This window comes from Lynx canadensis, chromosome A2, assembly GCF_007474595.2.
Source record: "Lynx canadensis isolate LIC74 chromosome A2, mLynCan4.pri.v2, whole genome shotgun sequence".
Classification (NCBI taxonomy): Eukaryota; Metazoa; Chordata; class Mammalia; order Carnivora; family Felidae; genus Lynx; species Lynx canadensis.
In genome coordinates this window covers 74,907,143-74,930,930 of record NC_044304.2, presented here as the reverse complement: position 1 = coordinate 74,930,930, position 23,788 = coordinate 74,907,143, and the positions used below count along the sequence as shown (strand labels likewise).

Genomic DNA, 23,788 nt, shown 5'->3' with positions numbered 1-23,788 from the left:
CATATAAATATCCTCAGCTACTCTATTATGGGTCTAAACTTTATCTAAAGTACTTTTCATTACATAAAATTTCTTTATAGTGTGCTCAACTTCCTTTCAGCCACATACTTTCTGTACTTTGGAGTTTTGTGTACGAAAGCTTTCCCCTCTCCAGTATCACAAAAGAATTCCATCATTTCTTGTGATCTTCAGCTTCAGATTTTAACTCCATGCTCTGGATTAGCTTTTCTGCACGTCCCTGAACTCATGGATCTCTCAGTCTCTCGTTTATTCGCTCGGTGCACCTGTACACAACATCCATCCTGCAGACTCAGAATGCAGAGGAGGTCGGTAGAGAGTGGCTCAGTTCATGGAGAGAAGGAAGGGTAACTGACATCACTTTACACGGAATGCAATCAGAGAACCGTGGGGCTTAGGGCAGAGGAGGAACTAGTGGAGGAGATGGGACAAGAGGGAAGGGGCGTTGCACCAGGGTGAGCAGTGTAGAGGTGCAGCGGGACGGCAACGTGGCTCAGTGCTGAGCCTCCCCCGAGGGAGCAGAAGACACGTATTGGTGAAGATGTGGAGGATACTGACAGCCAAGCAGAGACCTGGGGATTAGATGTGAAACGCAGATATTCGTCATTAGCACATGCACATGTGTGTGTGTGTGTGTGTGTGTGTGTGTGTAGGAGGAAGAGGAGAGCGAGCCGTACATCTGACATCAGGGTAAGGAAGCTAGTCCAGGGCCTGCCCGCAAACTGGGAAGAGGGGAAGCAGGGAGGTGAGGGGGGCAACAAGGATCAAGGTCTTCCTTGGCAGGGACGGGGACCATTCCTACACCAGGTAGCAGGGATGACAGTACAAGCTCGGGACTCAGGGGTTTGTCATCTGGAACATGAAGCCCAGGAGGGGGCGGTTCCGAAGAAAGGGGGAACCCTCAGGGCTGCGATAAGGGGGAATTTTGAAAGAAGTTCACTGATGCAGAGTCTCAGTAATGTGGTTCCCCGTGTGCAGTAACCAACACCTGGCAAAAGCTTGACAAATGTTTAATGAACGAACGCACATGCGGACTTGGCAGCAATAAGACGCTCCAAAGCAAACACTGTCTGGACAGCTGGGACACACACCCACCCATCGAGGATAATGTACCCCGCCCGACGCCCCAGCCGACACCCCTCTCCAGCACCCACTGCAGCAGGAAGAAAAATTAGTGAAGGTGACAAAGGAACAATCAGGCAAGAAAACAAGAAAATTCCTTTCTTGGGCTTAGAGTTTAGAGACGCGTGGTGGCATCATCAAAAGCCACAGAAATTGCTGGGTGGTCCCTGGCAGGTTTCTGCAGAGCAGAGCACAGGACACAGTTTAATGGTATTTATCCAGGGGGCGGGAGGGTAGAGGGGCATCCGCCAGGTGGCAATGTCTTACGGACAAGGAGCTCGGGCCCTGCACCGGCTTCCCAGGGCTTTCCAGTGTTATCAACATGTGTTCCCCAGGGCTAAGAGCAGCCCCACGCAGTGGATGTTGGGCCAGGTAAACACACAACTCTGGCCGGGCCTACAAGCATGAGACCCCCTGAGTGTCGGACCTGAGCTCCCAGGGGACAGGGAATCTGCTGGATTCTAGGAAACTAAGAGAAGGTTTAGATATCCTTTGAAAGAGCCTCAGGGTACCTGGCCTTCCTCTCAATCTGCACAGATTTAAGCGTAGTGTCTCAGTTAGCATTCAAGCTGAACAAGTCAGCCGATGCTCCCGTAAGCAATCTTAAGAGGATAACCAAGGAGTTGCAAACTTCGTGGCCAGACTATTAGGCTTACTCCAGCACACTTTTTTTTCGGTTTCTGTGAGCAATGTATCCACCCTTGCTGTGTGCCCTGGGCAGTGCTGCCGTCCAGCAGCCAGGGCTCCTCCCAGGTGGCTCCGCGTGCAGGATAATGAGAAAGCAGGTCTGACTGAGGCCAGGGTCAAGGATGAATAGAACCCCGTGGCTGTTCTTTCTCTAGGTTTGCTGCGAGAGTATCGGTCACCGTCTTCTCTACACAGCCACCCCATGTCCAATTGCATTTCTCTGAGTCCTAGGAAGACCATGGCTGTGCCACTGTGCAGGGGAATGAATGCATGATGCTCATGTCCAAGGTCTGGCACATAGTGTTGGTTAAGACAGTCAGCCGGGTTCCAGGTAAACACTGGAAGGAGCTTGGGCTCTTCTGGAAGGAGCAGTGGGGTCCCAGCAAGGCAGAGCAGCCTGTGGGTAAGGCTTTGAGGTGTTCAGCCACCTGTCTCGTGTGGCCTCAAGCTCGGAGTTTCAGCTCTCTTTATACTCCCTGATCTCCCACAAGCTTTGCAGTCTCCCAGAGACTCTTTGCTGGGCCATTACCATGGACCGTGGGGTCTTCCTATTCCAACAGCCTGATCATAGGCTTTGGCATGTGATGAGAGACGGCTCGGCATTCGGGGCCAGCACATGCTTTCCCAGCGGCCCAGGCCATGACCGAGCTACTGGTGGTGTTCGGGGTCCCTCAGAAGCTGTCCCAGCTGTGGCAGGAGGGGCAGGCCACGGCAGAGGCAATGGGACAGCACGGCGCACAGAGCTGTCCCTGTCCCAGGGCCCAGCTACGCTGATACACTATTAAAAATGCAAATCGGGAGAGGGCTCGCTTGGCAATTATAAACATCACTCAGGTTTAAATGAGCGTCTGTTTGAGGTACTGGTGGGAATGCCAGTTCGGTGTCTGTTTAATAAAGACCACAGGCTTGCTCTATGTGATTCTCTGAAAGCCTCTGGAACTATTCAAAGGTCCAGGTGCCACCGGGTTTGAAAGAGAAATGTGAAAATACAAACAGTGGGCACAAACAGTGGGTAGGGCTTGCTGGGTCAAGGCCATTTGGAGTAAAACACTGCTGCAAATTCGCCAACATAGGGCCAGGGTGTGTTCTGAGGGTGCTTTGGTGGCCTCAGAACCACAGTCAGACCGACAGAGGTGGGAAGAACCTCCATGCTAGGAACCACATGTCCCGTAGAAAATCCATTCAGTGGAAAAGAAAATTCACTCCCTATCTGTAAGCATTTCTGGAGAAGACCACTTTCCCCTGTTTCACCACCCGCCCGCCCCCCCGCCCCATCCTGTTCATTTTTCAGTGCTTTGGAAAATGGAGGACCTTGAAGATTTCTGGAACAATCCGATCACTTGTATTTGCTGTTGGTATTTTCTTCAAAGGCTCTAAACCAGGATGAAAGGACTCATTAAGCACCTGTCATTTTGGAAGGACTTGTTAAATGCATCTAGGAATGTTACAGGTGTGGGAAGAAACACAGGTGTGTGTCTGAGAAGCTGTGCACCCCTCCCAGGCTGTGCACCTGCGGAGCCACTAAGAGTGGGGGTGGCGAGCATGAGGGGGGTCTCAGAGGAACTGCGCCCGAAGAGGCAGCAATTATGTTTCAAGACCACTAAGTGTATTTTATTATAAGAACTAAAGTTCCAGTCTCCGCTTAAAGTTCCGGGTCCTGCGTACTCCAGTCAGGAGTGACTTTCGAGGATTCATCTTAAGTTGCTGCCATTTATGTGCGGAGTTATCAGCTATGCCACCGAGCAAGGACTGTTATTTTCTTGCACTAATGTAGCACTCGTGATGAACCAACCTCCCTGCAAATCAGCTGCTGGGAAAATCCTGGCTCCGTAACAGCGATTTCCCTAGTAAGAAACGTGAAGGGAATGCGCTAAGAGAACTGAAACCACACATCAGAAACACACACCAGATTCCGAAGTCTGATGATGCCTATTCCAGACCAGCCAACATTGCATACAGGATTATGCCAGCAGAAAAGAGTGAATCAAATGAAGGATTTTTGTTTGAGAACTCTCTTCTATAAACAATGGCCCAGTGAAATGACTTTTCTATTCCGCGTGATCTCTTTGTACGTCCCTATGAACATGAACATGTCAGAAAGAAAGGTGACCGAAAGATGAGGCTGGCGTGAAAGGAAACTGCTGATGATGAAGGTCGTCAGATTTTCGGTGACACACAGACGGTCACAGCCGGCGCCTCCGAGGGGCCTCTGTCCACAAAGCTGTTATTTGTGCTGTAGTGATTGCTGGGCAGCAGGGACACCGAATGACCAGCAATGACTGGGAGGGAGGGCTCTGGGGAAGGGAGGCGGGCTATGGAGCACAACCCGGAGGAACAAGCGTATTTCCGCACAAATAACAACTCCAACAATACACTATTTCAAGCAGTGCATCCGACTGAAACAAGCTTCCCCAAACAAAGGACTCTGCGGAGGAAGTAGGGTAATTGCTGGAGATTACCAATGGTTTATTTGGAATGACACAGCACTGAAAACATAGTCGTTACACATGATTTGTGGATACAGCATACATCACCTATCTTATTTCGGGACAATCTGGGAAGATGAGTCGCATAAATATAAAGAGTTGGAAATATATAGGAGCTTTTTTTTTTTTAATATATATATAGTGTTCTTTGGGGGTGGACTTTTATGCCCCATCAGGCAGCCAATCTTAGAAAGGCAAAAGTTAACACTACATAGCTGCTCATCCCAGCTAGCTTACCTCCAGCCACCACAGCCGGACACCTAGACAATGAGGCTCGGCTTTCTCCAAAGGGACAGCAGCTCTGACATGCTATTCGTCATGGCATCCTGAAAAAATGCACATTACAAAACACAGATACTGTCGACTGTTTTGGCAATGGGATGGCGGGTTTTGCCCGGAGGCAAAACTACAACTGTAAATGCCAGACAGAGCCAGGGCAATGCATGTATCAATGACACTCGAGAGGCAAAGAGCTCGGATGGAACGAAAGAAAGCAAAAGGCAACTATGTATATGTAGCGTTGCGCTGGGCATACACATAGATAGGGGAGAGATGGGAACTAGCGTGTGTACCTGTGTGTCCTTATACATATACAGAGAGAGAGGTGGTGGGAAAGAACACTGAAAACGTGTGCCAACAGTTTTTTAAACACCGTAAACTTGGGAGAGAGCGAGCACGTGCTCACACCTGTGCAAGGGAACAAGATAATCTCGAACTACGGGATAACTCATCACGTCTTCTGCAGGACAGCCGCTCAATACCATACACTTGGCGCAGAGAAATTAAGGTTCTGGTCTGGAGAAAGCTACTGCAGCACTGGTGGGAGGGGATCAAGTACAAGAGTCTCCACAGCTTGGACAAAGCACAAATAAACCTGTTAATCGATAACGTGGGAACCAGTGAGGACCTTATCTGTAATTTACTTTTTTCTCTCACATTTTTTTGTGTTTTTTTTTGTTTTTTTTTTTTTCTTTTATCTTTTTTTTTTTTTTTTCTTGCACACATGCTCCATTGATATATCTTTCCAAGCTTTGTCTGGCACCAGCCTGTAAATCATTAAGAGTGTAATAGCAAAAGTGAACGTTTTGGGTTTTCCCCGCGGGTTTAAAAACCCGATAGGCTCTTTCTACAATATTTTTGGCCCTAATCCAGGCGTCGGGTGAAGTTCTCTGGAAAGAGGCCTTTGTAGGTGGCGAGGTCTCTATACTGAAGCCAGTCTGATTCCTTCACTCCCACCAGCCAGCCTGCATCCTGCAAGACAAAGACAGGGCCTTCAAGGTCTAACAAACTACTGGAAAAATCTGCACTGCCAAGAATTAACAAAATAACTTACGTTATTTTATTTTACGTGTCTATTTTATTTATTTATTTTGAGAGAGAGAGAGTGCAAATGGGGAAGGGTTGAGAGAGAGACAGAGAGAGAGAGAGAGAGAGAGAGAGAGAGAATCCCAAGCAGGCTACAGGCTGTCAGCGCACAGCCCGATGTGGGGCCTGAACTCACAAACTGTGAGATCATGACCTGAGCTACAATCAAGAGTTGGATGCTTTACAGACTGAGCCACCCAGGCAGCCCCAAAATAATTTAGTGTTGTGATACTGCACCAGGATGTTACATTATACATAAACCAGTGTCTGAAAGCAGTGGGAAAGCTTGTCCTGAATAAGTTATTAGGTTAAAAAAAAAAAACAAAAACAAGGGGCATCTGAGTGGCTCAGTCGGTTAAGGGGTGGACTCGTGATTTCAGCTCAGGTCATGATCTCACAGTTCATGAGATCTAGCCCCACATCTGGCTCCACACTGACAGTGCTCAGAGCCTGCATCGGATTCTCTCTCTCTCCCTCTCTCTGACCGTCCCCCACTCACGCTCACTCTCTCTCAAGATATATAACCTTAAAAAATAATAATAATTATAAACATTTAAAATTATTTATTTTCTGGATCTAGTATAGCTAACTGAAAGTTGATACAAATATTATAATTTTGTATACAGTTAACTGACGTTAATTGGATTACGACAGGAGTTCTTAAGGAAGAGGAAAGGATTAAGAATGATAGCCAGTGCAGAAAGAAAAGCACCATGTACAAACATGTCGTGCACAGGAACATTCTCTATCCTGTGGGTCACAGAGAAGAAACGACTTAAGGACCCAGGTCAGGATATAGTGCTGACAAAGCCATGGAAGGCCTAGTGTCTCATCCTGAACCTGCCTGGAAGGAAGAACTCTGTGCCCCAGCTCACATCATGTGACCCAAATAAACCACCACACATAAGGCTTATCAAATAACCACTAGATAGGTGTTAACCTGATATTGCCATTGTGTGTGTTGTTGCTGTGACAGTATCTCATTTTTCGAGTTCATATGAACCACAAAGCAGGTTGTTGTCATGACATGCTTGTTGGAAACATTCCTGTGTTCTTTATAAAGTATTTCTCACAAACATCTGTCTTGTAGGAGTACCATCATGAACAGGAAGACAGTTAGCCACAGGAAAGTAAAGGGAGCCACTGTGTGTGGCCATTCAGCTCGGGAGACGACAGGTGATACTGAGGACGAAGGCTGCTGTTTGCCCTTGGCCTATGGCAGATCAGCAGATCCCGGTTGGAAAACGCTGAGTGGAAGGAGCAGCATGAAACCTACAGACCTTATAGTGCAAAACTAGCGGGCAATGACTTGTCTTGATTATGTTAACCAATGCACGAAAGAGATCCCACTTAGGATGAAGGATGGGGAGATTCAATCAGAAGCAACTCTCAATATAGTTCAAGTACATCAGATAAAATGAGGTCTCAAAAATTAAATAAAGAGCCTGAATACATTCCCTCTTGGTGTAATCTGAGGCTATAAATTGATGCTGTTATATAGACAAGCAATATAAGCATTTAGACAGGCCAATTTTCGAAGGTGGGGAATGAAAAAACCCGAGGAAAAGATGACTCAATAAAATACCTGATAATATCCTAGCTAGGAAGGGAAATGTCCTCTTGAAAATTATGATGTTATATATGTGAAGGGTAAAGTTATACTTAAAGTAAAAGATGATAACTAAATTTTTTCTAAACCTCCAGTAAGCATCTAAAAGGCCATATTTCCCCCCACAAGTGTCTATATTTGACTTTATTTACAATGAATGAAAAAATCTAATGGAGCCAAGTAGAGTCATGCATTTTAAAATTGTTTCAATAAAGAACAAAAGTTATGGACTGGTACAAACTCATCATCAAGATGTATGCCAATACGTATACTCTGAAACACAATTTATATAGTGAAGTGAAAAATATTACCCAATATCAATCTTGAGCCGAGGCAAATCGGGAAAATTAAATTTTAACTGCTTAAAATGTGTGGTGGACGAGACTTACAGTTTTGGTAACGGCCAAATAGCTTGTGTCAGACAGGTGCTTCTGCACAGAACAATTATAACCACTAGAATAACTATATATTATACAAATCTACATATGTATATGTATACATATTTGCAACTACTTATGTACAGAAATAATAAAATATGTAATATAAAAGTTTATATGATAGGATTATTACAAATCATGGGGTTGACGTATATAACAACTATTTGAAGGCACTGGCACCGACCAAAAAAGCAGGCCAAAAATGGAGAATATTTAACCCTTGAAAGTAGGAAATTGCACTGGGTGAGATCTCTGCCAATACAGCACCCCACCCCCGCGCCCGAGGATTAGCCTCAGCCTGTGTGATGCAGAACATTCAAAGGAAGAGTGGAGGGCTTCCAGAGGAACTATATTTCTATGGGGAATATCTTGAAAAGAAGAGATCAACAGAGGCGGGTTCCCAAGCATGCAGAGAAATTCCCCTGAAATCCTGAGCGGCCCCCACAGGTTGTGAATATACAAGGGGTCCCCCAAGGAGAAAGCAACACAGGGAGGCAGAAAAACTGAAGACAAGTTTCAGCACTGCCCATGGAGGGGAGACAGAGTTTAGAGTTTAAATCCCACCAAGTTAGGAAGCCTGGTGAATCCTTCAGGTTTTCTACTCAAATTTCAGAAGGGCCATTCTCAGAAGTAAAAGATGTCTTAGGACTAAGAGTTCATCCTCAAAGAAAGGCAAAATTGAAACAGACCCACCCTAACAAAGCATCAGACAAACTTCCATGAATTCAAGCTAATTATCCAGTTACCTCCATGTCTGCTAGAGGAAAAAGAAACAAGCTTCAGAGACAGAAAACAGAATCCAGACTCTACAATGTGTCCAGTATCAATAAAAAGAAAAAAATTGCTGGAGGGGCGCCTGGGTGGCTCAGTTGGTTAAGTATCTGACTTTGACTCACGTTATGATCTTGTGGTTCTCGAGTTTGAGCCTCACGTCAGTCTCTGTGCTGACAGCTCAGAGCCTGGAGCCTGCTTCAGATTCTGTGTCTCCCTTTCTCTCTGCCCCTCCCCTGTTCATAATCTCTCTCTCTCTGTCTCTCTGTCTCAAAAATAAATAAATGTTAAAAAGAAACTTTAAAAAATTACTAGATATGAGAAAAAAAAAGGAAAATATCCCCTGAAGATAAAAGGCAATCGATAGAAGTGTGTGCTGAGATGGTCTAGCTTTTGGAATTAGCAGTAAGAAGTTAACACAGCTATTATAAAATATGTGCATGTGCTTACACTGAAAGATAGCAATAATGAAAGAATAGATGGGAAATCTCAGGAAGGAAATGGCAACTAAATACAAAACCAACACCAACATTATAGAACTGTGTTAAGTACAGCATCTGGAATGAAAAAGTCACTGGATAAGCTAAACAACAAATTCAAAGTAGCAGAAGAAAAGGTCACTGTACTTGAAGACAAATCAGTAGAAATTATCCAACCTGAGTACCAGAAAGAATTACATATTGAACAAAAAAGGACAGTCTTAGACATCAAGAAGTCCAACAGATGTATAATTAGGGACTCCAAAAAAGAGGAGAAAGAGAATGAGGCAGGAGAAGAATTTAAGAAATATTAGCTGAAAGTCTTCCAAATGTAATGGAAAACATCAGGCTACAAATCTAAGCAGCTCAGTGAATCCCAAGCAAGAAGACTACAAAACAAATAAAAACAACAAAACAAACAAGCCCTAAGCACATTACATTGAACTGATGAAAACCAAAGATACAGAGAAATTCTTAAAAGCAGTTAGGGAAAAAGTCACAGTATATATATACCCAGAAACAATGCTAAACAAATGGCAGCTGATTTCTAGTCATAAATAGCAATAAAACAGAGAACACGGAGCAGTATCTTTAAAAAGTTGAAAGAAAAAAGTCAACTCAAAATTCTTTCTCTTGGGAAAATATCTTTAAAAATGAAGACGAAAGAAAGACATTTTCAGATAAACAGAAACTGAGAGTATATATTGCCAACAGATTAGCCTCGTAGGAATTGGTGAAGAAAATTTTTCAGGCAGGGGCACCTGGCTAGTTCAGTCTGTGGAGCATGTGACTCTTGAACTTGGGGTTGTGAGTTCGAACCCCAGGTTGGATGTAGAGATTACTTAAACATAAAATCTTTTTTTTAAAAAAAAGAAAGAAAAAGAAAAAGTGCACTGAAAAAGAATATTAAAAAAAAGAAGAAAAAGAAAAGAAAACTTTCAGGCAGAAAAGAAGTGAGACTGGATGGAAACTCATCTATTAGAAGAACCAGAAAGACTCAGAGAAAATGGTGAACATGTTGGTAGATGTAAGATTAGCTTTTTACTCTTAATCTTCTTAAAAGATAACTTATGGTTAATGCAAAAAAAAATTAGCTTATATAATGGTTTTTTTTTAACAATTTTGAGATATGTAGACACTTTTGCCTGATGGTAATTAATGCTTTGCCACTTTTTGCCTTGAAGATTGTATCTGAAGTTTTAACTATTTTATTGATCCTTTCAAACAACTAACTTTTGGATTTATTAGTTTTCTCCATTGTGTGTCTTTTTATTGCATTCATCTGTGAATTTATTTTTATTATTTCTGTCCTTCCATGTGCTTTGTACTTAATTTGATCTTTTTTATCCTCTTGGGCTGAAAATTTAGAAATTGATGGTCACTAGGAAATATTTTTCTAATTTACACTGTGACTTATGTGGTCCAAGGACTATTCAGAAGTATGTATATACTTACTTATATACTTATGTGTATATATATATATATATATATATACACACACACACATAATATTTAGAGCTTTTAAAGCTGTATTGTTACTATTCATATCTAATTTAATCTTATTATGGTCAAGACTTTGACCCAGCACCTGTTCGATCTTGTTAAGTGTATTATCAAGAGAAAGAACAAAATGTGGGGCTTGGGAAGCCTTGACCTCTAAAGTAGCAACTTTACTTTGGGGTGTAAAAGGCTCAGAAACCTCTTTGAGAAGATGATGGAAATTATAGCTCTTCTCTCCAGAAAAAACATGTTCAATAGGCACATGTATACATTTTGGATGCTATTTAGGGATTCACAAATCCTACGAATAAGAGCAAAATGGAATTCTTGGCACCTTCACATCAGAACACGATGCTCAAAGGTGATTTTTTTAAGAGTCTTTTAAAATTGAGGTATAAATACTAGGTAATGCAAACATCGTTTGAATGTACAGTTTAGTTTTGACAAATGCATACACACGTGTAATCCACACCCCTATTCAGACAGAAAACATTTCCATCCCTAGAAAGCTCCCCCATGTTCTCTCCTGGCCAATCTCCCCATCCCCAGAGGCAACTACTTTTGAGGGAGATTTTTAGTGCACGTGGATAGGGGCCACATTTCCTAAACACTGGTTTTTCAGAGACAACATCCCTAGAAAGCGGATACAAAATAAGAAATGGTCATCTATTTGTATCAAAAAGAAACAATATAACACCATCCCCAAAAGAGGTGTCCTAAAAAGCTTCCGTTAGCCATGTCCTATACTCATAAGCCCTAAGCGCCCTGTAGCACCTCAGGAAATAGAAATGTCTTCAGGAAGTCACTGCGTCCAAGAGACCCTCAGAAAAAAACCAACATAGCCCGTAGGACCTTTCAATTCCACTCTTTACCTGGTCAGCTTCTGAATCTGAGGGGACCACCAATACCACGTCACCCCTTTGTAAGGTAAGTTCATCAGAATTTGCTGCCTCAAAATCGTGCAGTGTTTCCACCTGCAAAAGATTTTAGAAGAATTTACTAATTTTACTTTTTTTAACATTTATTTATTTTTGAGAGAGAGAGAGAGAGAGAGAGAGAGAGAGAGAGCATGAGTGGGGCAGGGGCAGAGAGAGAGGGAGACACAGAATCCCAAGCAGGCTCCAGGCTCCGAGCTGTCAGCACAGAGCCCAATGAGGGGCTTGAACCCACAGACCGTGAGATCATGACCTGAGCCAAAGTCGGACGCTTAACCGACTGAGTCACCCAGGCGCCCTGAATTTACTAAATTTAAAAAGAAAGGAAGTGTAACATTGAAGTCTCTCAGCCAGATGAGCAGCAGGTACTTGTAGAAGCCTCTCCAACCCGGATAAAAAAAGACGGTGATTCTAACATACCTCAAGAGAGAAGACCTCTAAACAGAGAAAGAAGTCCTGTTTACTTAAAACATCCAATTCTTGAAGACTGATACTGAGGCAGTTTGGATGTACATTTAGTAACACAATACCTTCTGCAAGAGTTGAAACGTAGTGCTTTTGTTAAATTTCAATTCATCATATTTTTATTAGAGATTTACATTTTATTATCACTAATGCTTTATTATTGTTCGTTTTTAAACTTGAACTAAAAATGCCTAGTTGCAAGTGCCTCTAACCTCACTTCTGTCATGTAATTAAGGATTGGAAAAATCATCACTTCCCATGTTATATGGGAAGTACTATTTAATTAAACGCAGGGATCAGTTCCTGTATAAACTTCCTTCCCTAGCTTACCTTTTAAACCATGCCAATCTGTTTCTTTTCTTTCATTTTTTTTTAACTGAAACATAGGGGCACCTGGGTGGCTCAGTTGGTTAAGGGTCTGGCTTCAGCTCAGATCATGACCTCATAGTTTGTGGGTTTGAGCCCCGCGTCGGGCTCTGTGCTGACAGCTTGGAGCCTGGAGCCTGCTTCGGATTCTGTGTCTCCCTCTCTCTCTGCCCCTCCCCCGCTCACTCTCTGTCTCTCAAAAATAAATAAAAACGTTAAACCCAAATTGAAATCTATTTGGGGTGCCTGACTGGCTCAGTCGGAAGACCACGTGACTCTTGAGCTTGGGGTCATGAGTTTGAGCCCCAAAGTGGGTGTAAAGATTACTTAAGTAAAAAAGTAAAATTTAAAAATTGAAATATAATCATAAATAAATAAATAAATGTTGAAATATATTTGACAAGTAATATTATGCAAATTCAAGGTGTACAACATGCTAATTTGACACATTTATATACCCTAATATGATGCCACTGTAGCACCTCTATCATGTTGTGTAATTACCATTTCTTTCTACTGGTTGGAATAATTAAGATCTAGTCTCTGAGCAAGTTTGAGGATTATAATACAATATTGTTGTCTGTATTCACCATGCTGTGCATTAGATCTCTAGGGTGTAGCTTCTACTCATTGGAAGTTTATACCCTTAAACAACACATGTCCTCTCTCCCTACCCCCTCTCTTTCCCCTTTTTTGGAAAGATTTATTCAAAATTTGATTATAAAAATTTTTTTAAAAACCAAAGTAGAAAGAAGAGTATAATGACCCACATACTCCTCACCAGCTTGAACAACTATTCAGTCATGGACGGGTGTATTTCTCCCACGTCCCTCCCCTTAGCCCTACCCCCCTGAGGTTAAGGGATTGGCTGTACTCTGCATACAGAATGATAAAATGTCAGAGCTGGAAATGAGGATCTTATTCTCAAAGTGACTTTGCTGCTGAGAAAGAGAAGCGCAGAGAGAGGAGTCATGTTCCTCGGGCCGCTGCAGTTAGTGAGGGGAGTGGGGGTGGCCCCAGGGAGGCTGGCTTTGCAGGGAATCCCCCTCCTTGACTTCCTGTGCTCTGCTTACCACACAGCGGACACCCGCCCTCACTAACCACACGTTTAATTGTTCCTCTGCGTGATTCATTCATAAATCCACTCCACCCACCCCGCCACCATATGAGGTAGCAAGGGGACAGGTCTCTAATGAGCAGAGAGAGAAAAAAAAGATGACTAGGGGCACCTGGGTGGCTCAGTTGGTTAAGTGTCCAACTTTGGCTCAGGTCATGATCTCATGGCTCATGGGTTCGAGCCCCGCATCTGTGCTGTTAGGACAGAACCCACTTTGGATCCTCTGTCTCCCTCTCTCCCTGCCCCTCCCCTGCTTGCATGCACACACTCTCTCAAGAATAAACATTTAAAAAAAGAAAAAAGATGACTATTCCTCTTCACTCCCGCCCTCACAAACACACTTAAATTTAACATTTGTGAAAGAAAAAGAGCTGAGTTTTGAAACGTAAATTCATATTATGGAACTGAAAATTGCCACCCATATTGTATTAAGGAGGATTAACTGCCTTTGGCACTTAGCTTAAGCCAGTGTTTTCAGGTATTTACCGAAAACAGGTTTTGGGTAAGGCCCCTTCCCTTTATGAAAGCTCTAAGTAGCCATTTTTTTTTTTTTCAAAAAATGTTAAATGCTTCTTTACTTTCTAAGAGATGGAGAGACAGAGTGTCAGTGGGGAAGGGGCAGAGAGAGAGGGAGACACAGAACCGGAAGCAGGCTCCAGGCTCTGAGCTGTCAGCACAGAGCCTGATATGGGGCTGGAACTCACGAACTGCGAGATCATGACCTGAGCCGAAGTCGGACACTTAACCGACTGAGCCACCCAGGCGCCCCTCTAAGTAGCTATTTGATGGTGTCTCCGAACATAACCTTCATCCCATTGATTTGAACCTTTCTTCCCTCCAGTGCAGAAAAAGAATACATATTGCAAAAGGCAAAAGTAAACAGCCGAAAATCAAAGTTTCCAGCAAAAGGGCCTCAAAGCAGAGGAAGGACAACTGGCCACCAGACCTTGTAGAGGAAGCCGGGAGGCACTTCCTGAGACAACTGGCTTGCGGCTGGAGCGGAAGGCACGGGCTGGGAGTCCTCACCCGCCCTGGGCTCTGCGGCCAGCTCTGGCGGCTCGCTGGCGGAAGCCGCGGCCATGGGGGTCTCCTTGGTCTCTGCCACCTCAGCTGCTTCGTGTTCTTCCCCTTCATTGTTAGAGGCGGGCTCTATGACGACTGAAGGGATGACCTTCTCCTGTGGGAAGAAAAATGTGATGGTGCCGAGCAGAGGCTGGGAGCGAAGAAAAGACTTGTGCACTGCTTCCATCCCTGGCATACCCTCCATGGCTCCCACTTTCCCCACATCCTCTATTCAACAAAGTGCCCGCTGTTCCCCAAAACTGGCCCAAACCTTGCAGGACCTTCCTCCTGACATGGCCTCCTTTCTATCTCTCCTGAGACAGAAACCCTTGGCAGGATTAATTTCTGGACTCCTGAGCAGTCAGGCAGTTTGCTGAGAAGTGGGGTTTCTGTGGAAATTGGGAAGGGGGTAGGAGACTGCAGGGAGGGAAGGGGAGTCATGTCAGGGCGGGGAGACAATCCTGAAAGAGAATGTAGTAGGGTTCCAGGAATGGCCTCGTTTTTGCCATGGTCCACTCTTGTCCCACTGAATACTAACACTGTTTTTTTTTTTAATGTTTATTTATTTATTTTGAGAGAGGGAGGAGGGGCAGAGAGAGAGGGGGAGAGGGAGAATTCCAAGCAGGGTTCTGCACCGTCAACGTGGAGCCCGATGTGGCGCTCGAACCCACAAACTGTGAGATCATGACCTGAACTGAAACCAAGAGCCAGACGCTCAAGCTAATGAGCCACCCCGGTGCCCCCTAACACTGTTTGGAGGGGACATATAACCTCCTGTGATCGCTTTTCTCCCAGGGTCCCACGGGACTCCTGAACAGCCTGCAGCCATATTGCAGTTTGGAGAAAATCTGCCTCTGCTTTGCTAGTTGATTATCGTCAGAGCCCACACTGCAGTTACAGTTGGAGGGCGCTAATTCCCCCCCCCCCACCACCACTCCGAGGACTCTACTCTCCGGGGGTAAAGCACCAGAGGATCAAGACCCCCCTTGTATTTTACAACAAAGATGAGCAAGAAGAGGAATTTGACTAGCATAATGGAAGTCTTGGAGATGTTTACTGCCCTTCCAGTCAAGTTCTACATTCCCTCCGATATCAGTGGGCGCTCCCGTTATTTTGGGAGAAATAGCCCAGTTATTATTTGGAGAAAAGAATACACTCTTTCAACAAGTGTAACCATGGAATACAAACACACTTCTGGCACTGTGACAAGAAAACCTGGTGAACAAATGGAACGTATTTTGAGGCATTTCTCCAGATACCAGTACTCCCCGCTGTTTTTCTAGCGGGATCAAAGGGATCACTTGGTTTCAAGCTTTGAGTAACCCTGGAGAAGATTCGGGACAGATTTCTCCTGAGTAAACTCATCAGGACAAAGGAAAGCAGAACACTGAGAACCCTTTTCACTGTTACCTCCTGGAATCTAGAAGAACCAAATGTGGGGTTTAGAAGACCTTCCCCCCCCCGCCCCACCCCGCCCCCATCATGAAATATGGATTTGTTGACTTTGAACACTTCTCTGAAGAAGCCAAGACCTGAGGCCAATGGGGCAAGTTCATGTATGTATTTAATGACCTGCTGTCTTTTGTCCTTTTGAATGTGCAAATGAGGGGCGGGGGTTGGTGAAAGGAGCCTAATGGTGAATTTGGGGGCACTCTAATAATAAAAATAATCCCTACATATTACTAAGAATGATATGATTTAACTACTAATGTTGGGTTCTCACTGGGTGCCTGCCACCGGGCTAAAGCGCTCACTGTAGAGCGATTTTCTCACGTAATCCCTGCCACAGCCCCATTATTCTGTCACATTCTCTCCCTCCTCCCTCCACCTCACTTTTTCATGGTCTATGCTTCCTTCTTTTTCTCTGTCACCAGGGGGGCCTGCGTGAATCTCACAATGCTGACATCGAGAGAATGCCAGGACCATTCTTTCTGAGAAGCTATATATATGCATATATAAATATATAGATAACAACAAAAATATAAATAACACATATAAAATGAATTTAAAATTTTAAACACATATGAAGTTATATGATGATATATGTCATATATTAACGTAGATAAAATTCTATTTTGTGACGTGGGGCACCACACAATGGCCACAGACCTATTCTGCACCCAAAGGGGAGATCAGCACTCCCCAGGAAACAGTATTTCAACTGGCACCACCTGCCCGGAGCCTCCATTTCACTGGGACACTCACCTGAGGTGCTGCTACTTCGGACTCTTCGGGTTGAGATCTGTCACCATCCACGGCCTGTGCGGCATCCGCGTCGGTCCGGGCCTCCTCTACACCTGCTCCTTCCCCAGTGGGAAGAGCTGCCTTCTCCATCTCTGCCTCCTCCACCAGGGCCTCCTCAGCAGCCGAAACCAAGGTTGCAACAGTCACATCAGCATCCGTCCCAGGCACGACCTGCAAACCGGGAACCGGACAGGTTGTGTCTGTACCTCCATGGGACTCAACAAGAGTCAGACTCGGCCCTTCCACTTCCATCCCCTCTCCTGAGGCTCATCGGATGTCGAAGTTCTCTGTGATGTACCGAAGCCCAGGATTCAGGCATGGTGGGGCCCACCCTCCGTCCATCAGAGCTGACCTCTCTTCCATGGGAACAAAAGGCATGGCACAGGGAACAACGGCCAATGGGAGTGTAATGGCTCTGTTGGGTGCCGATGGTGGGTACACTTATGGTGAGCAGAGCAGAACGCACAGACTTGTCAAATCACTACACTGTACACATGAAACTAACGTAACCTGCTGTGTCATCTACACTTCATTTAAAAAAAATGGAAAATGACGACCCTTCTTCCTGAGCCCCCAACGATGCCACATTCCCCAGCTTCCCTTGCACTTCACGGCAAATGGAATTTGAATGAACGTGATTTTTGTCATTCCTGAGACATGGCTTTTAAGGGTGGGTGGTCCCCTTCCCAAGGTATTTCTACTTTTGTCGCCTGAAAGTGGATGGTGGCAAAGCCCTAGAAGATACCTGAGTCACAAAATGGAAGGGGACCGACCCCAAAACCCGGATCAGGGAAGAAAGCTACATTAAGAAAAGCATCCTCACCATGCAAACTCAGAATTTAGAAAAACTGCATTTCAGTATAAACTCTAAAATCTTCGTGGGGAAGGTCCCAGAAGCTAAATCGCAATCATGAAAAAAATATATTGGGGAGTTTTCTCAATGGGACTTCCTGGGAATGAAGGGGAAAAAAATTTTGTTATAAAATATGCATTGTAATCAAAAATCAAATCAAATTTGGGGTCCTTTAATATGAGAAGTCAACTAGAAAAGAAGTTAAAAAATTTCTTTTGGGAGGGCTGGGTGGCTCAGTCAGTTAAGCTTCTGACTTCAGCTCAGGTCACGATCTCATGGTTCATGAGTTCGAGCCCCGCATAGGGCTCTGTTCTGACAGTTTAGACTGGAACCTGCTTTGGATTCTGTGTCTCCCTCTCTCTCTGCTCCTTCCCTGCTCACACTCTCTCCCTCAAAAATAAATAAACATTAAAAAAAATTTATTTCTAAGGTTGGACATAGTCAAAGAAGAGCTTTAAGTAGCATTTAAAACTTGCAAAAATTAAATAAAATGCAATCAGAAGTTTTATTTTTGAACAGATTGGTTATAGAGCACACATCTAAGACTCTAACATCAGTTTGGCAGGCCTGATTTGCAAAGTCCAAATCAGAAAAGACTGAGGAAGAAGAATATTCAATTGATCTTATATAATACACCCAAGACACATATTTCAAAAAAGTGATCTGCTGTGATTAGCATTAGCTGTTCCTCTTCTCTACTGAATAAATTCCAGCCAGCTTGTCCCGTTAGGTTAGGAAAGTTCTAGTGTTGCTGATATTGACTGCCACACCCAGAACAGGAAATGGACAGTGCAGAGCAGGCATCACAAGTAGAAGATGGAGAATGTGAGCCACAGATCTAATATCAGAGCAGCACAGTTTAAAATTTTTTTAAATTTTATTCATTTTTGAAAGAGAGAGCGCAAGCAGGGGAGGGGCAGAGGGAGAGGGAGACACAGAATCTAAAGCAGGCTCCAGGCTCCGAGCTGTCAGCACAGAGCCCCATGCAGGGCTTGAACCCACAGACTGTGAGATCATGACCTGACCTGAAGTCGGATGCTCAGCTGATTGAGCCACCCAGGCGCCCCCAGGGCAGCACATTAAAAAACAAAACAAGGGGCGCCTGGGTGGCTCAGTCGGTTAAGCGGCCGACTTCAGCTCAGGTCATGATCTCGCGGTCCGTGAGGGCTGTGAGTTCTAGCCCCGCGTTGGGCTCTGTGCTGACAGCTCAGAGCCTGGAGCCTGTTTCAGATTCTGTGTCTCCCTCTCTCTGACCCTCCCCTGTTCATGCTCTCTCTCTCTCTGTCTCAAAAATAAATAAATGTTAAAAAAAAAATTAAAAAACAAAACAAAGAACCCTTCTTCTGACTCAAATTTATAGGTAACAGATGAAAGAAAACCAACCCACCACACAATGCATTTGTCTACAACATAATATTGTGCTTTTGGGATGAAAAACAGTGCTAACAGCTATCCTATTTGTTACGTGGCCAAGTATTACTCATATTCTTAGAAATTTACTTGCCTCCCTTATAGGAATTTGGCTCTCCACACAGTGTGCAGTGATCCAACATGTAGTCACAAACCATGACGTACCATTTCCTTCTTTTTTTTTTCCCCTACCCCATCTTTAAAGTACTGGGTTCAGAAAAGTAGTGCTTATATGAATGGTAACACATTCATTTACAGCAAATTTATATGTGAACAACTATTGAAGTGGGGATTCAGATTCTGGTGAATGACGGCACATTCCCCTAAATACAAAGTTTGTTCAAAAATTTAAGAGAACTGCATTTCTTGTTTTAAGTGAACACGTCTTTGTGTGCATGTATCATTGCTGTTGTCAGGGGAGAGATAATCAGAACATAAATCTGTAGGGCATCTTCATTCCAAGAACAATGAACAATTATTCATCGCTTTGCCATTGAAGAAATCAACGGACTGTCTCCAGGATCCTAAGGACTTCCTGGCAAAGTTTCTTCCACATCGGAAACGATATATAAAGACAGTGTGCATACAGTGGACTTTCAGACTCAAATGTAGAAAGCATGTGGTGTTATCATAATTCTGAGTCACTTATGCTTTCCATCTGCTTGAAAACTCACACCTATGGAGTGAGTATCTCCCTACTCTTCAACGGCATCAAACCAGATGGACTGTGTATCATGCAGACGGTACACACACATGCACACATACACATAGTCACAGATCAAAAGGCAACCATTGTGTTGTTGAACACGCTACCCCTCCCAATGATTATGCACAAATCCTTCCATCCATATATGTGCCAAGCACAAACCACTAGGGATTGGATTTTACTCTCAACTGAACTGATGTATGTCCAGAAGAGAATATATTTCTGTGAAGTCTTAATGGTGCTGTCAAAAATAACTTAACTCTCTCCATACAAAAAGAATGTTAATCAGGAGTCCCTGATTTATCTCTAGTGCTCTAAAGAGCTATCAGGTTGATCATACCAGATCTTACGACTGCAAGATATACCTGGCAGTATGTTATCACCTTGCCTTTGCTAAATAATTTAAACAGCTGTCATTGGCTGGATGTGATTGAGACCTTGATAGTGTGGCTGCTGTGATTCCAGCCACCAGCAGGTGGAGGCCAAGGGCAATGTCTGTCCCCAGCTCGGGTGTTTTGCTGATCTCAAAGGAGCAAATACCCCAGTTTCCACCGGTCAGCAATTTACCTGATCTGTCACATACACGAAAAGGGGGGGGGGGGGGGAGGGAAGAATGATGGCCAACACAAATCACCAAAAGATTTAAATTAAAAATGTTAGTAAAGGCGAAGTGTCAAGGAAACAGACACTTTGACTAAAGATAAATAAATAAGACATTAAAACAATTCTAAATGAACTACTTGGAAGAGGGCAGAAATTAACACGCTCCCATTCTTCTCTTGAGTCCACTAGCAATGAATTCCCATTTCTCTAGCTAAACATAACACTTAGATTTTACAGACCTTAAGACTATTTCAGAAACATAGAAAGACTGTCTGCTACCTGTCTTCCTTCCTTTCTGCCTCCAGAACTGGCTCTGAAAATCAAGAATGCCCAATCCTCCTTTTATGTCTGGAATCTGTTCCACATTTTCTGCTCTTACCAAAATATCTCCAATACATATTTACTGACTGTAATAACAGAACAACATAAACGTACACGGGAAAACAGGATTCCATTTGCTCAGACTAGGTGTGAGCTCCAGATAATATCAGAGACAGATTGAAAAAGTGATTTTCAGTGACAGAGTTATCCCTCTTTTTGTTATTATTTTTATGGGTTCCAATTTGTTAGCTATTTGTAGATTCAGAAATGGGAAACATTTTCTGGACTCTGCTTACTTACTACTAGAGATGTTACAACTGCTAGGAAACACCACAATGATTAATGACTGCTATCTGTTGTTTGTTTGTTTTTTTAAGTGTCATCGGGGAGACCAGAGGACTGAAACTAGTGAAAGTATTTCAAGCCTATGACAGTCAATGTTGTTAAGTTTTTCTTGTCCCCGCAAATGTTAAGGGAAACACCATTATCTTAACTTCTGCCCCAAACGTACTATCTGTGTGGCACCTGGGTGGCTCAGTTAGGTGTCTGACTTCAGCTCAGGTCATGATCTCATAGCTCATGGGTTCGAGCCCTGTGTCGGGCTCTGTGCTGACAGCTCAGAGCCTGGAGCCTGTTTCCAATTCTGTGTCTCCCTCTCTCTCTGCCCCTCCCCTGATCACATTGTCTCTCTTTCTCTCAAATATAAATAATCATTAAAGAAAACCTGTACTACCTGTTGGCCAAATAGATTTATGGTGGGAAACGGCTCATGCAAAGAGATATAAAAACTTCTCCCTGCCCTCGGGCACATGTTGACTGTACCCAATAGGCCCACTGAAGCAAAGGCATCCTGACTAGTGGCAATTTGCACATGCATCACAAAAACCACAAGCACCAGCAAGGGCTCTCACTTTATCACACCACGCAGATCTTACTGCTGGAGCTTCTGCCTCAACAATCTCTTTGATGGAAAGCATTTTGGTCCTGGCATTCGTGCCAAAGCTCTTCCAAACACCTGTTAGCAAAGCTTCCGGAAGTGGAATGCAATGAATTCAATGCAGCAATGGGGTGTGTATCCCACAAAGCAGGGAAACACAACAGGATGATGGAAACCAGCCAACCCCTCCAGGAGATGGCGCCCGGAAAGCAGGTCCACAGGGACCCAGATTCCAGACAAGAGTAGTGATTGGCTACACAATAATTTGCAATCTTGTGTAATTTATTGATTTATTTTGTTTACTCATTGTTTGTTTTCTTGGCAATGTTAGCTCTGAGCAATGGCGGAAAAGCCAGCAAGGTCTGAGGACTACCCTAGAATGAAATTCCATACTTACGTATCGGCTAGGCTATTTTAACTGAAAATAGGCATTTCTCTGATAAAAAAAATAATGGATACCATGGGTTTAAAAACAATAGAAGAAATAACATTTCACATATTGATTTTTACTCATTTTCTGTGCTTAGAGGGGCTTTATTGTCTGTTTTACAACACACAGATTATGTTTCTTAGAAAAATTGTATCAATGGTTATATAATTTGTACTTTATTGTTTTTTCTTTTTCTTTTTAATGATTATTTGAGGGGGGGGCAGAGAGAGAGAGAGAGGGAGACACAGAATCTGAAGTAGGCTCCAGGCTCTGACCCACAAGCACAGAGCCCGATGTGGGGCTCAAACTCATGACCCCTGAGATCATGACCTAAGCTGAAGTTGGACACTTCACCAACTGAGCCACCCACCTATTTAGCAACTTATTTAACAGTTTTGTCGTTGAACACTAGTTGCTTTCTACTTTAAATATTATACTAATACTCTGAGAAAGGTCTTTGTTTATAACGATATTTATAGCAATTGCTTAGACGACACAGGTAAATAGTTTCAATACTCAACCATAATCCCTTTATTCATTTATGATGCCTTTATTGAGTTCCGTTTTTGAATTTTTGCCCAGCACTTTATTAGGGTAACAGTCAATATGGAGAAAATAAAAAGAATCATACACTGAACATCCAAGTGCCTACTACCTGGGACTTTCAATCCACATGTTACATTTGCTTTATTCTGTCTGTCCAGGCTGACTCAGTCATCTTTCAGTCTATCACAATGTTTTCCAGGAAATTCTATGGTGACTCTGTAGCCCTTACATATTTGATAATATCTTTCTGCTGCTTCCATATGTGACCAACTATACTGTCTTGGGGTTAAATAGCTACAATGTGATTTTTTTATGTTCAAAATCTGCGTGTTGTTATAATAGTTCCTGAACTTTAGTGCTGGGAAGGGCAAGTCCAAGGCCTGCCTGGTTGTTCTTTGGTAGCACATCTCCCCCACCCCCCATCCCTGCCCATGTGAAATGCTTGCAGAACTTTCTTCCAAGCTCTGAATTTAAAAGTTTGAAAGAATACATTCAGATGTTAATCTCTCATCAATAGTGCATTTTTGTTGGTGATTTCTTGTGATCTGCACGCAGCAATTCCTTCAACTCGAAAACTGAGGAAACTTTCAGCTCAAGCCTGTTTTCTTCTGTTGTACTGGCTGGTGTTGCATCTGCCTTTTTTTTTCCTTTTAATGTTTGGGGGAGGCATTAGCGGGGGAGGGGTAGCAAGAAAGGGAGCCACAGAATTGGAACAGGCTCCAGGCTCTAAGCTGTGAGCACAGAGCCCGACATGGGGCTCAAACCCACAAATGGTGAGATCATGACCTGAACCAAAGTCGGACACTCAACTGACGGAGCCACCCAGGCGCCCCAGCAGCTACTCCTTTCTTTAAGGTGAACAGTTATCCGTGAATCCTCTCCTCAGTCTTTGACTCCTACATCTATTACCTTTGCTTATGATTTCCCTCTTTGTGTCAGGAGAGCTCCCCCTATCTGTCTGTCCTATCACAAAATCCATTCTCTACATTATGGCTTCTGGTCTTCACCACTTCTGCAAATTTTAATTCTAATATTACATTTCCTCCCCTTAAAACTGTTTCTTACATCATCTGCCTCATAAGCAATTCCCTTTTTATCTCAACGCGGTTACCTTATCACCACCTCTCTCATTTTTTGTTTCACATAAGGAAGGACATCTCGGATTTTGCTGACAAAAAATGTTGGTAATTTTATCTTGTTCTCTAAAGATAATTTAAACTCTGTATCCATTAGGCAATGTTTTCCTCCTTTTGGGTTGCTCTCTCTACAGCCATTTAAAAAATGTGTTGACTTGTTTTATTATATAAAATTAGGGGAGA

At 43.6% G+C, this 23,788-nt stretch overlaps 1 protein-coding gene across 2 annotated transcripts in view; it reads right to left on the bottom strand.

Moving 5' to 3' along the window:
* Positions 1 to 4,264: 4,264 nt before the first annotated feature.
* The window catches only part of AMPH (amphiphysin), a 251,490-nt gene continuing 231,966 nt past the window's right edge, over positions 4,265 to 23,788 (bottom strand). For both annotated transcript variants that reach the window (XM_030307720.1, XM_030307722.1), the window contains 4 exons: positions 16,625 to 16,834; positions 14,304 to 14,534; positions 11,347 to 11,448; positions 4,265 to 5,564 (listed from right to left, as the gene is read on the bottom strand). In XM_030307720.1, the coding sequence (XP_030163580.1) occupies positions 5,457 to 5,564; positions 11,347 to 11,448; positions 14,304 to 14,534; positions 16,625 to 16,834 (651 nt within the window). In that variant the 3' untranslated portion in view covers positions 4,265 to 5,456. The remainder of the gene's footprint in view (positions 5,565 to 11,346; positions 11,449 to 14,303; positions 14,535 to 16,624; positions 16,835 to 23,788) is intronic.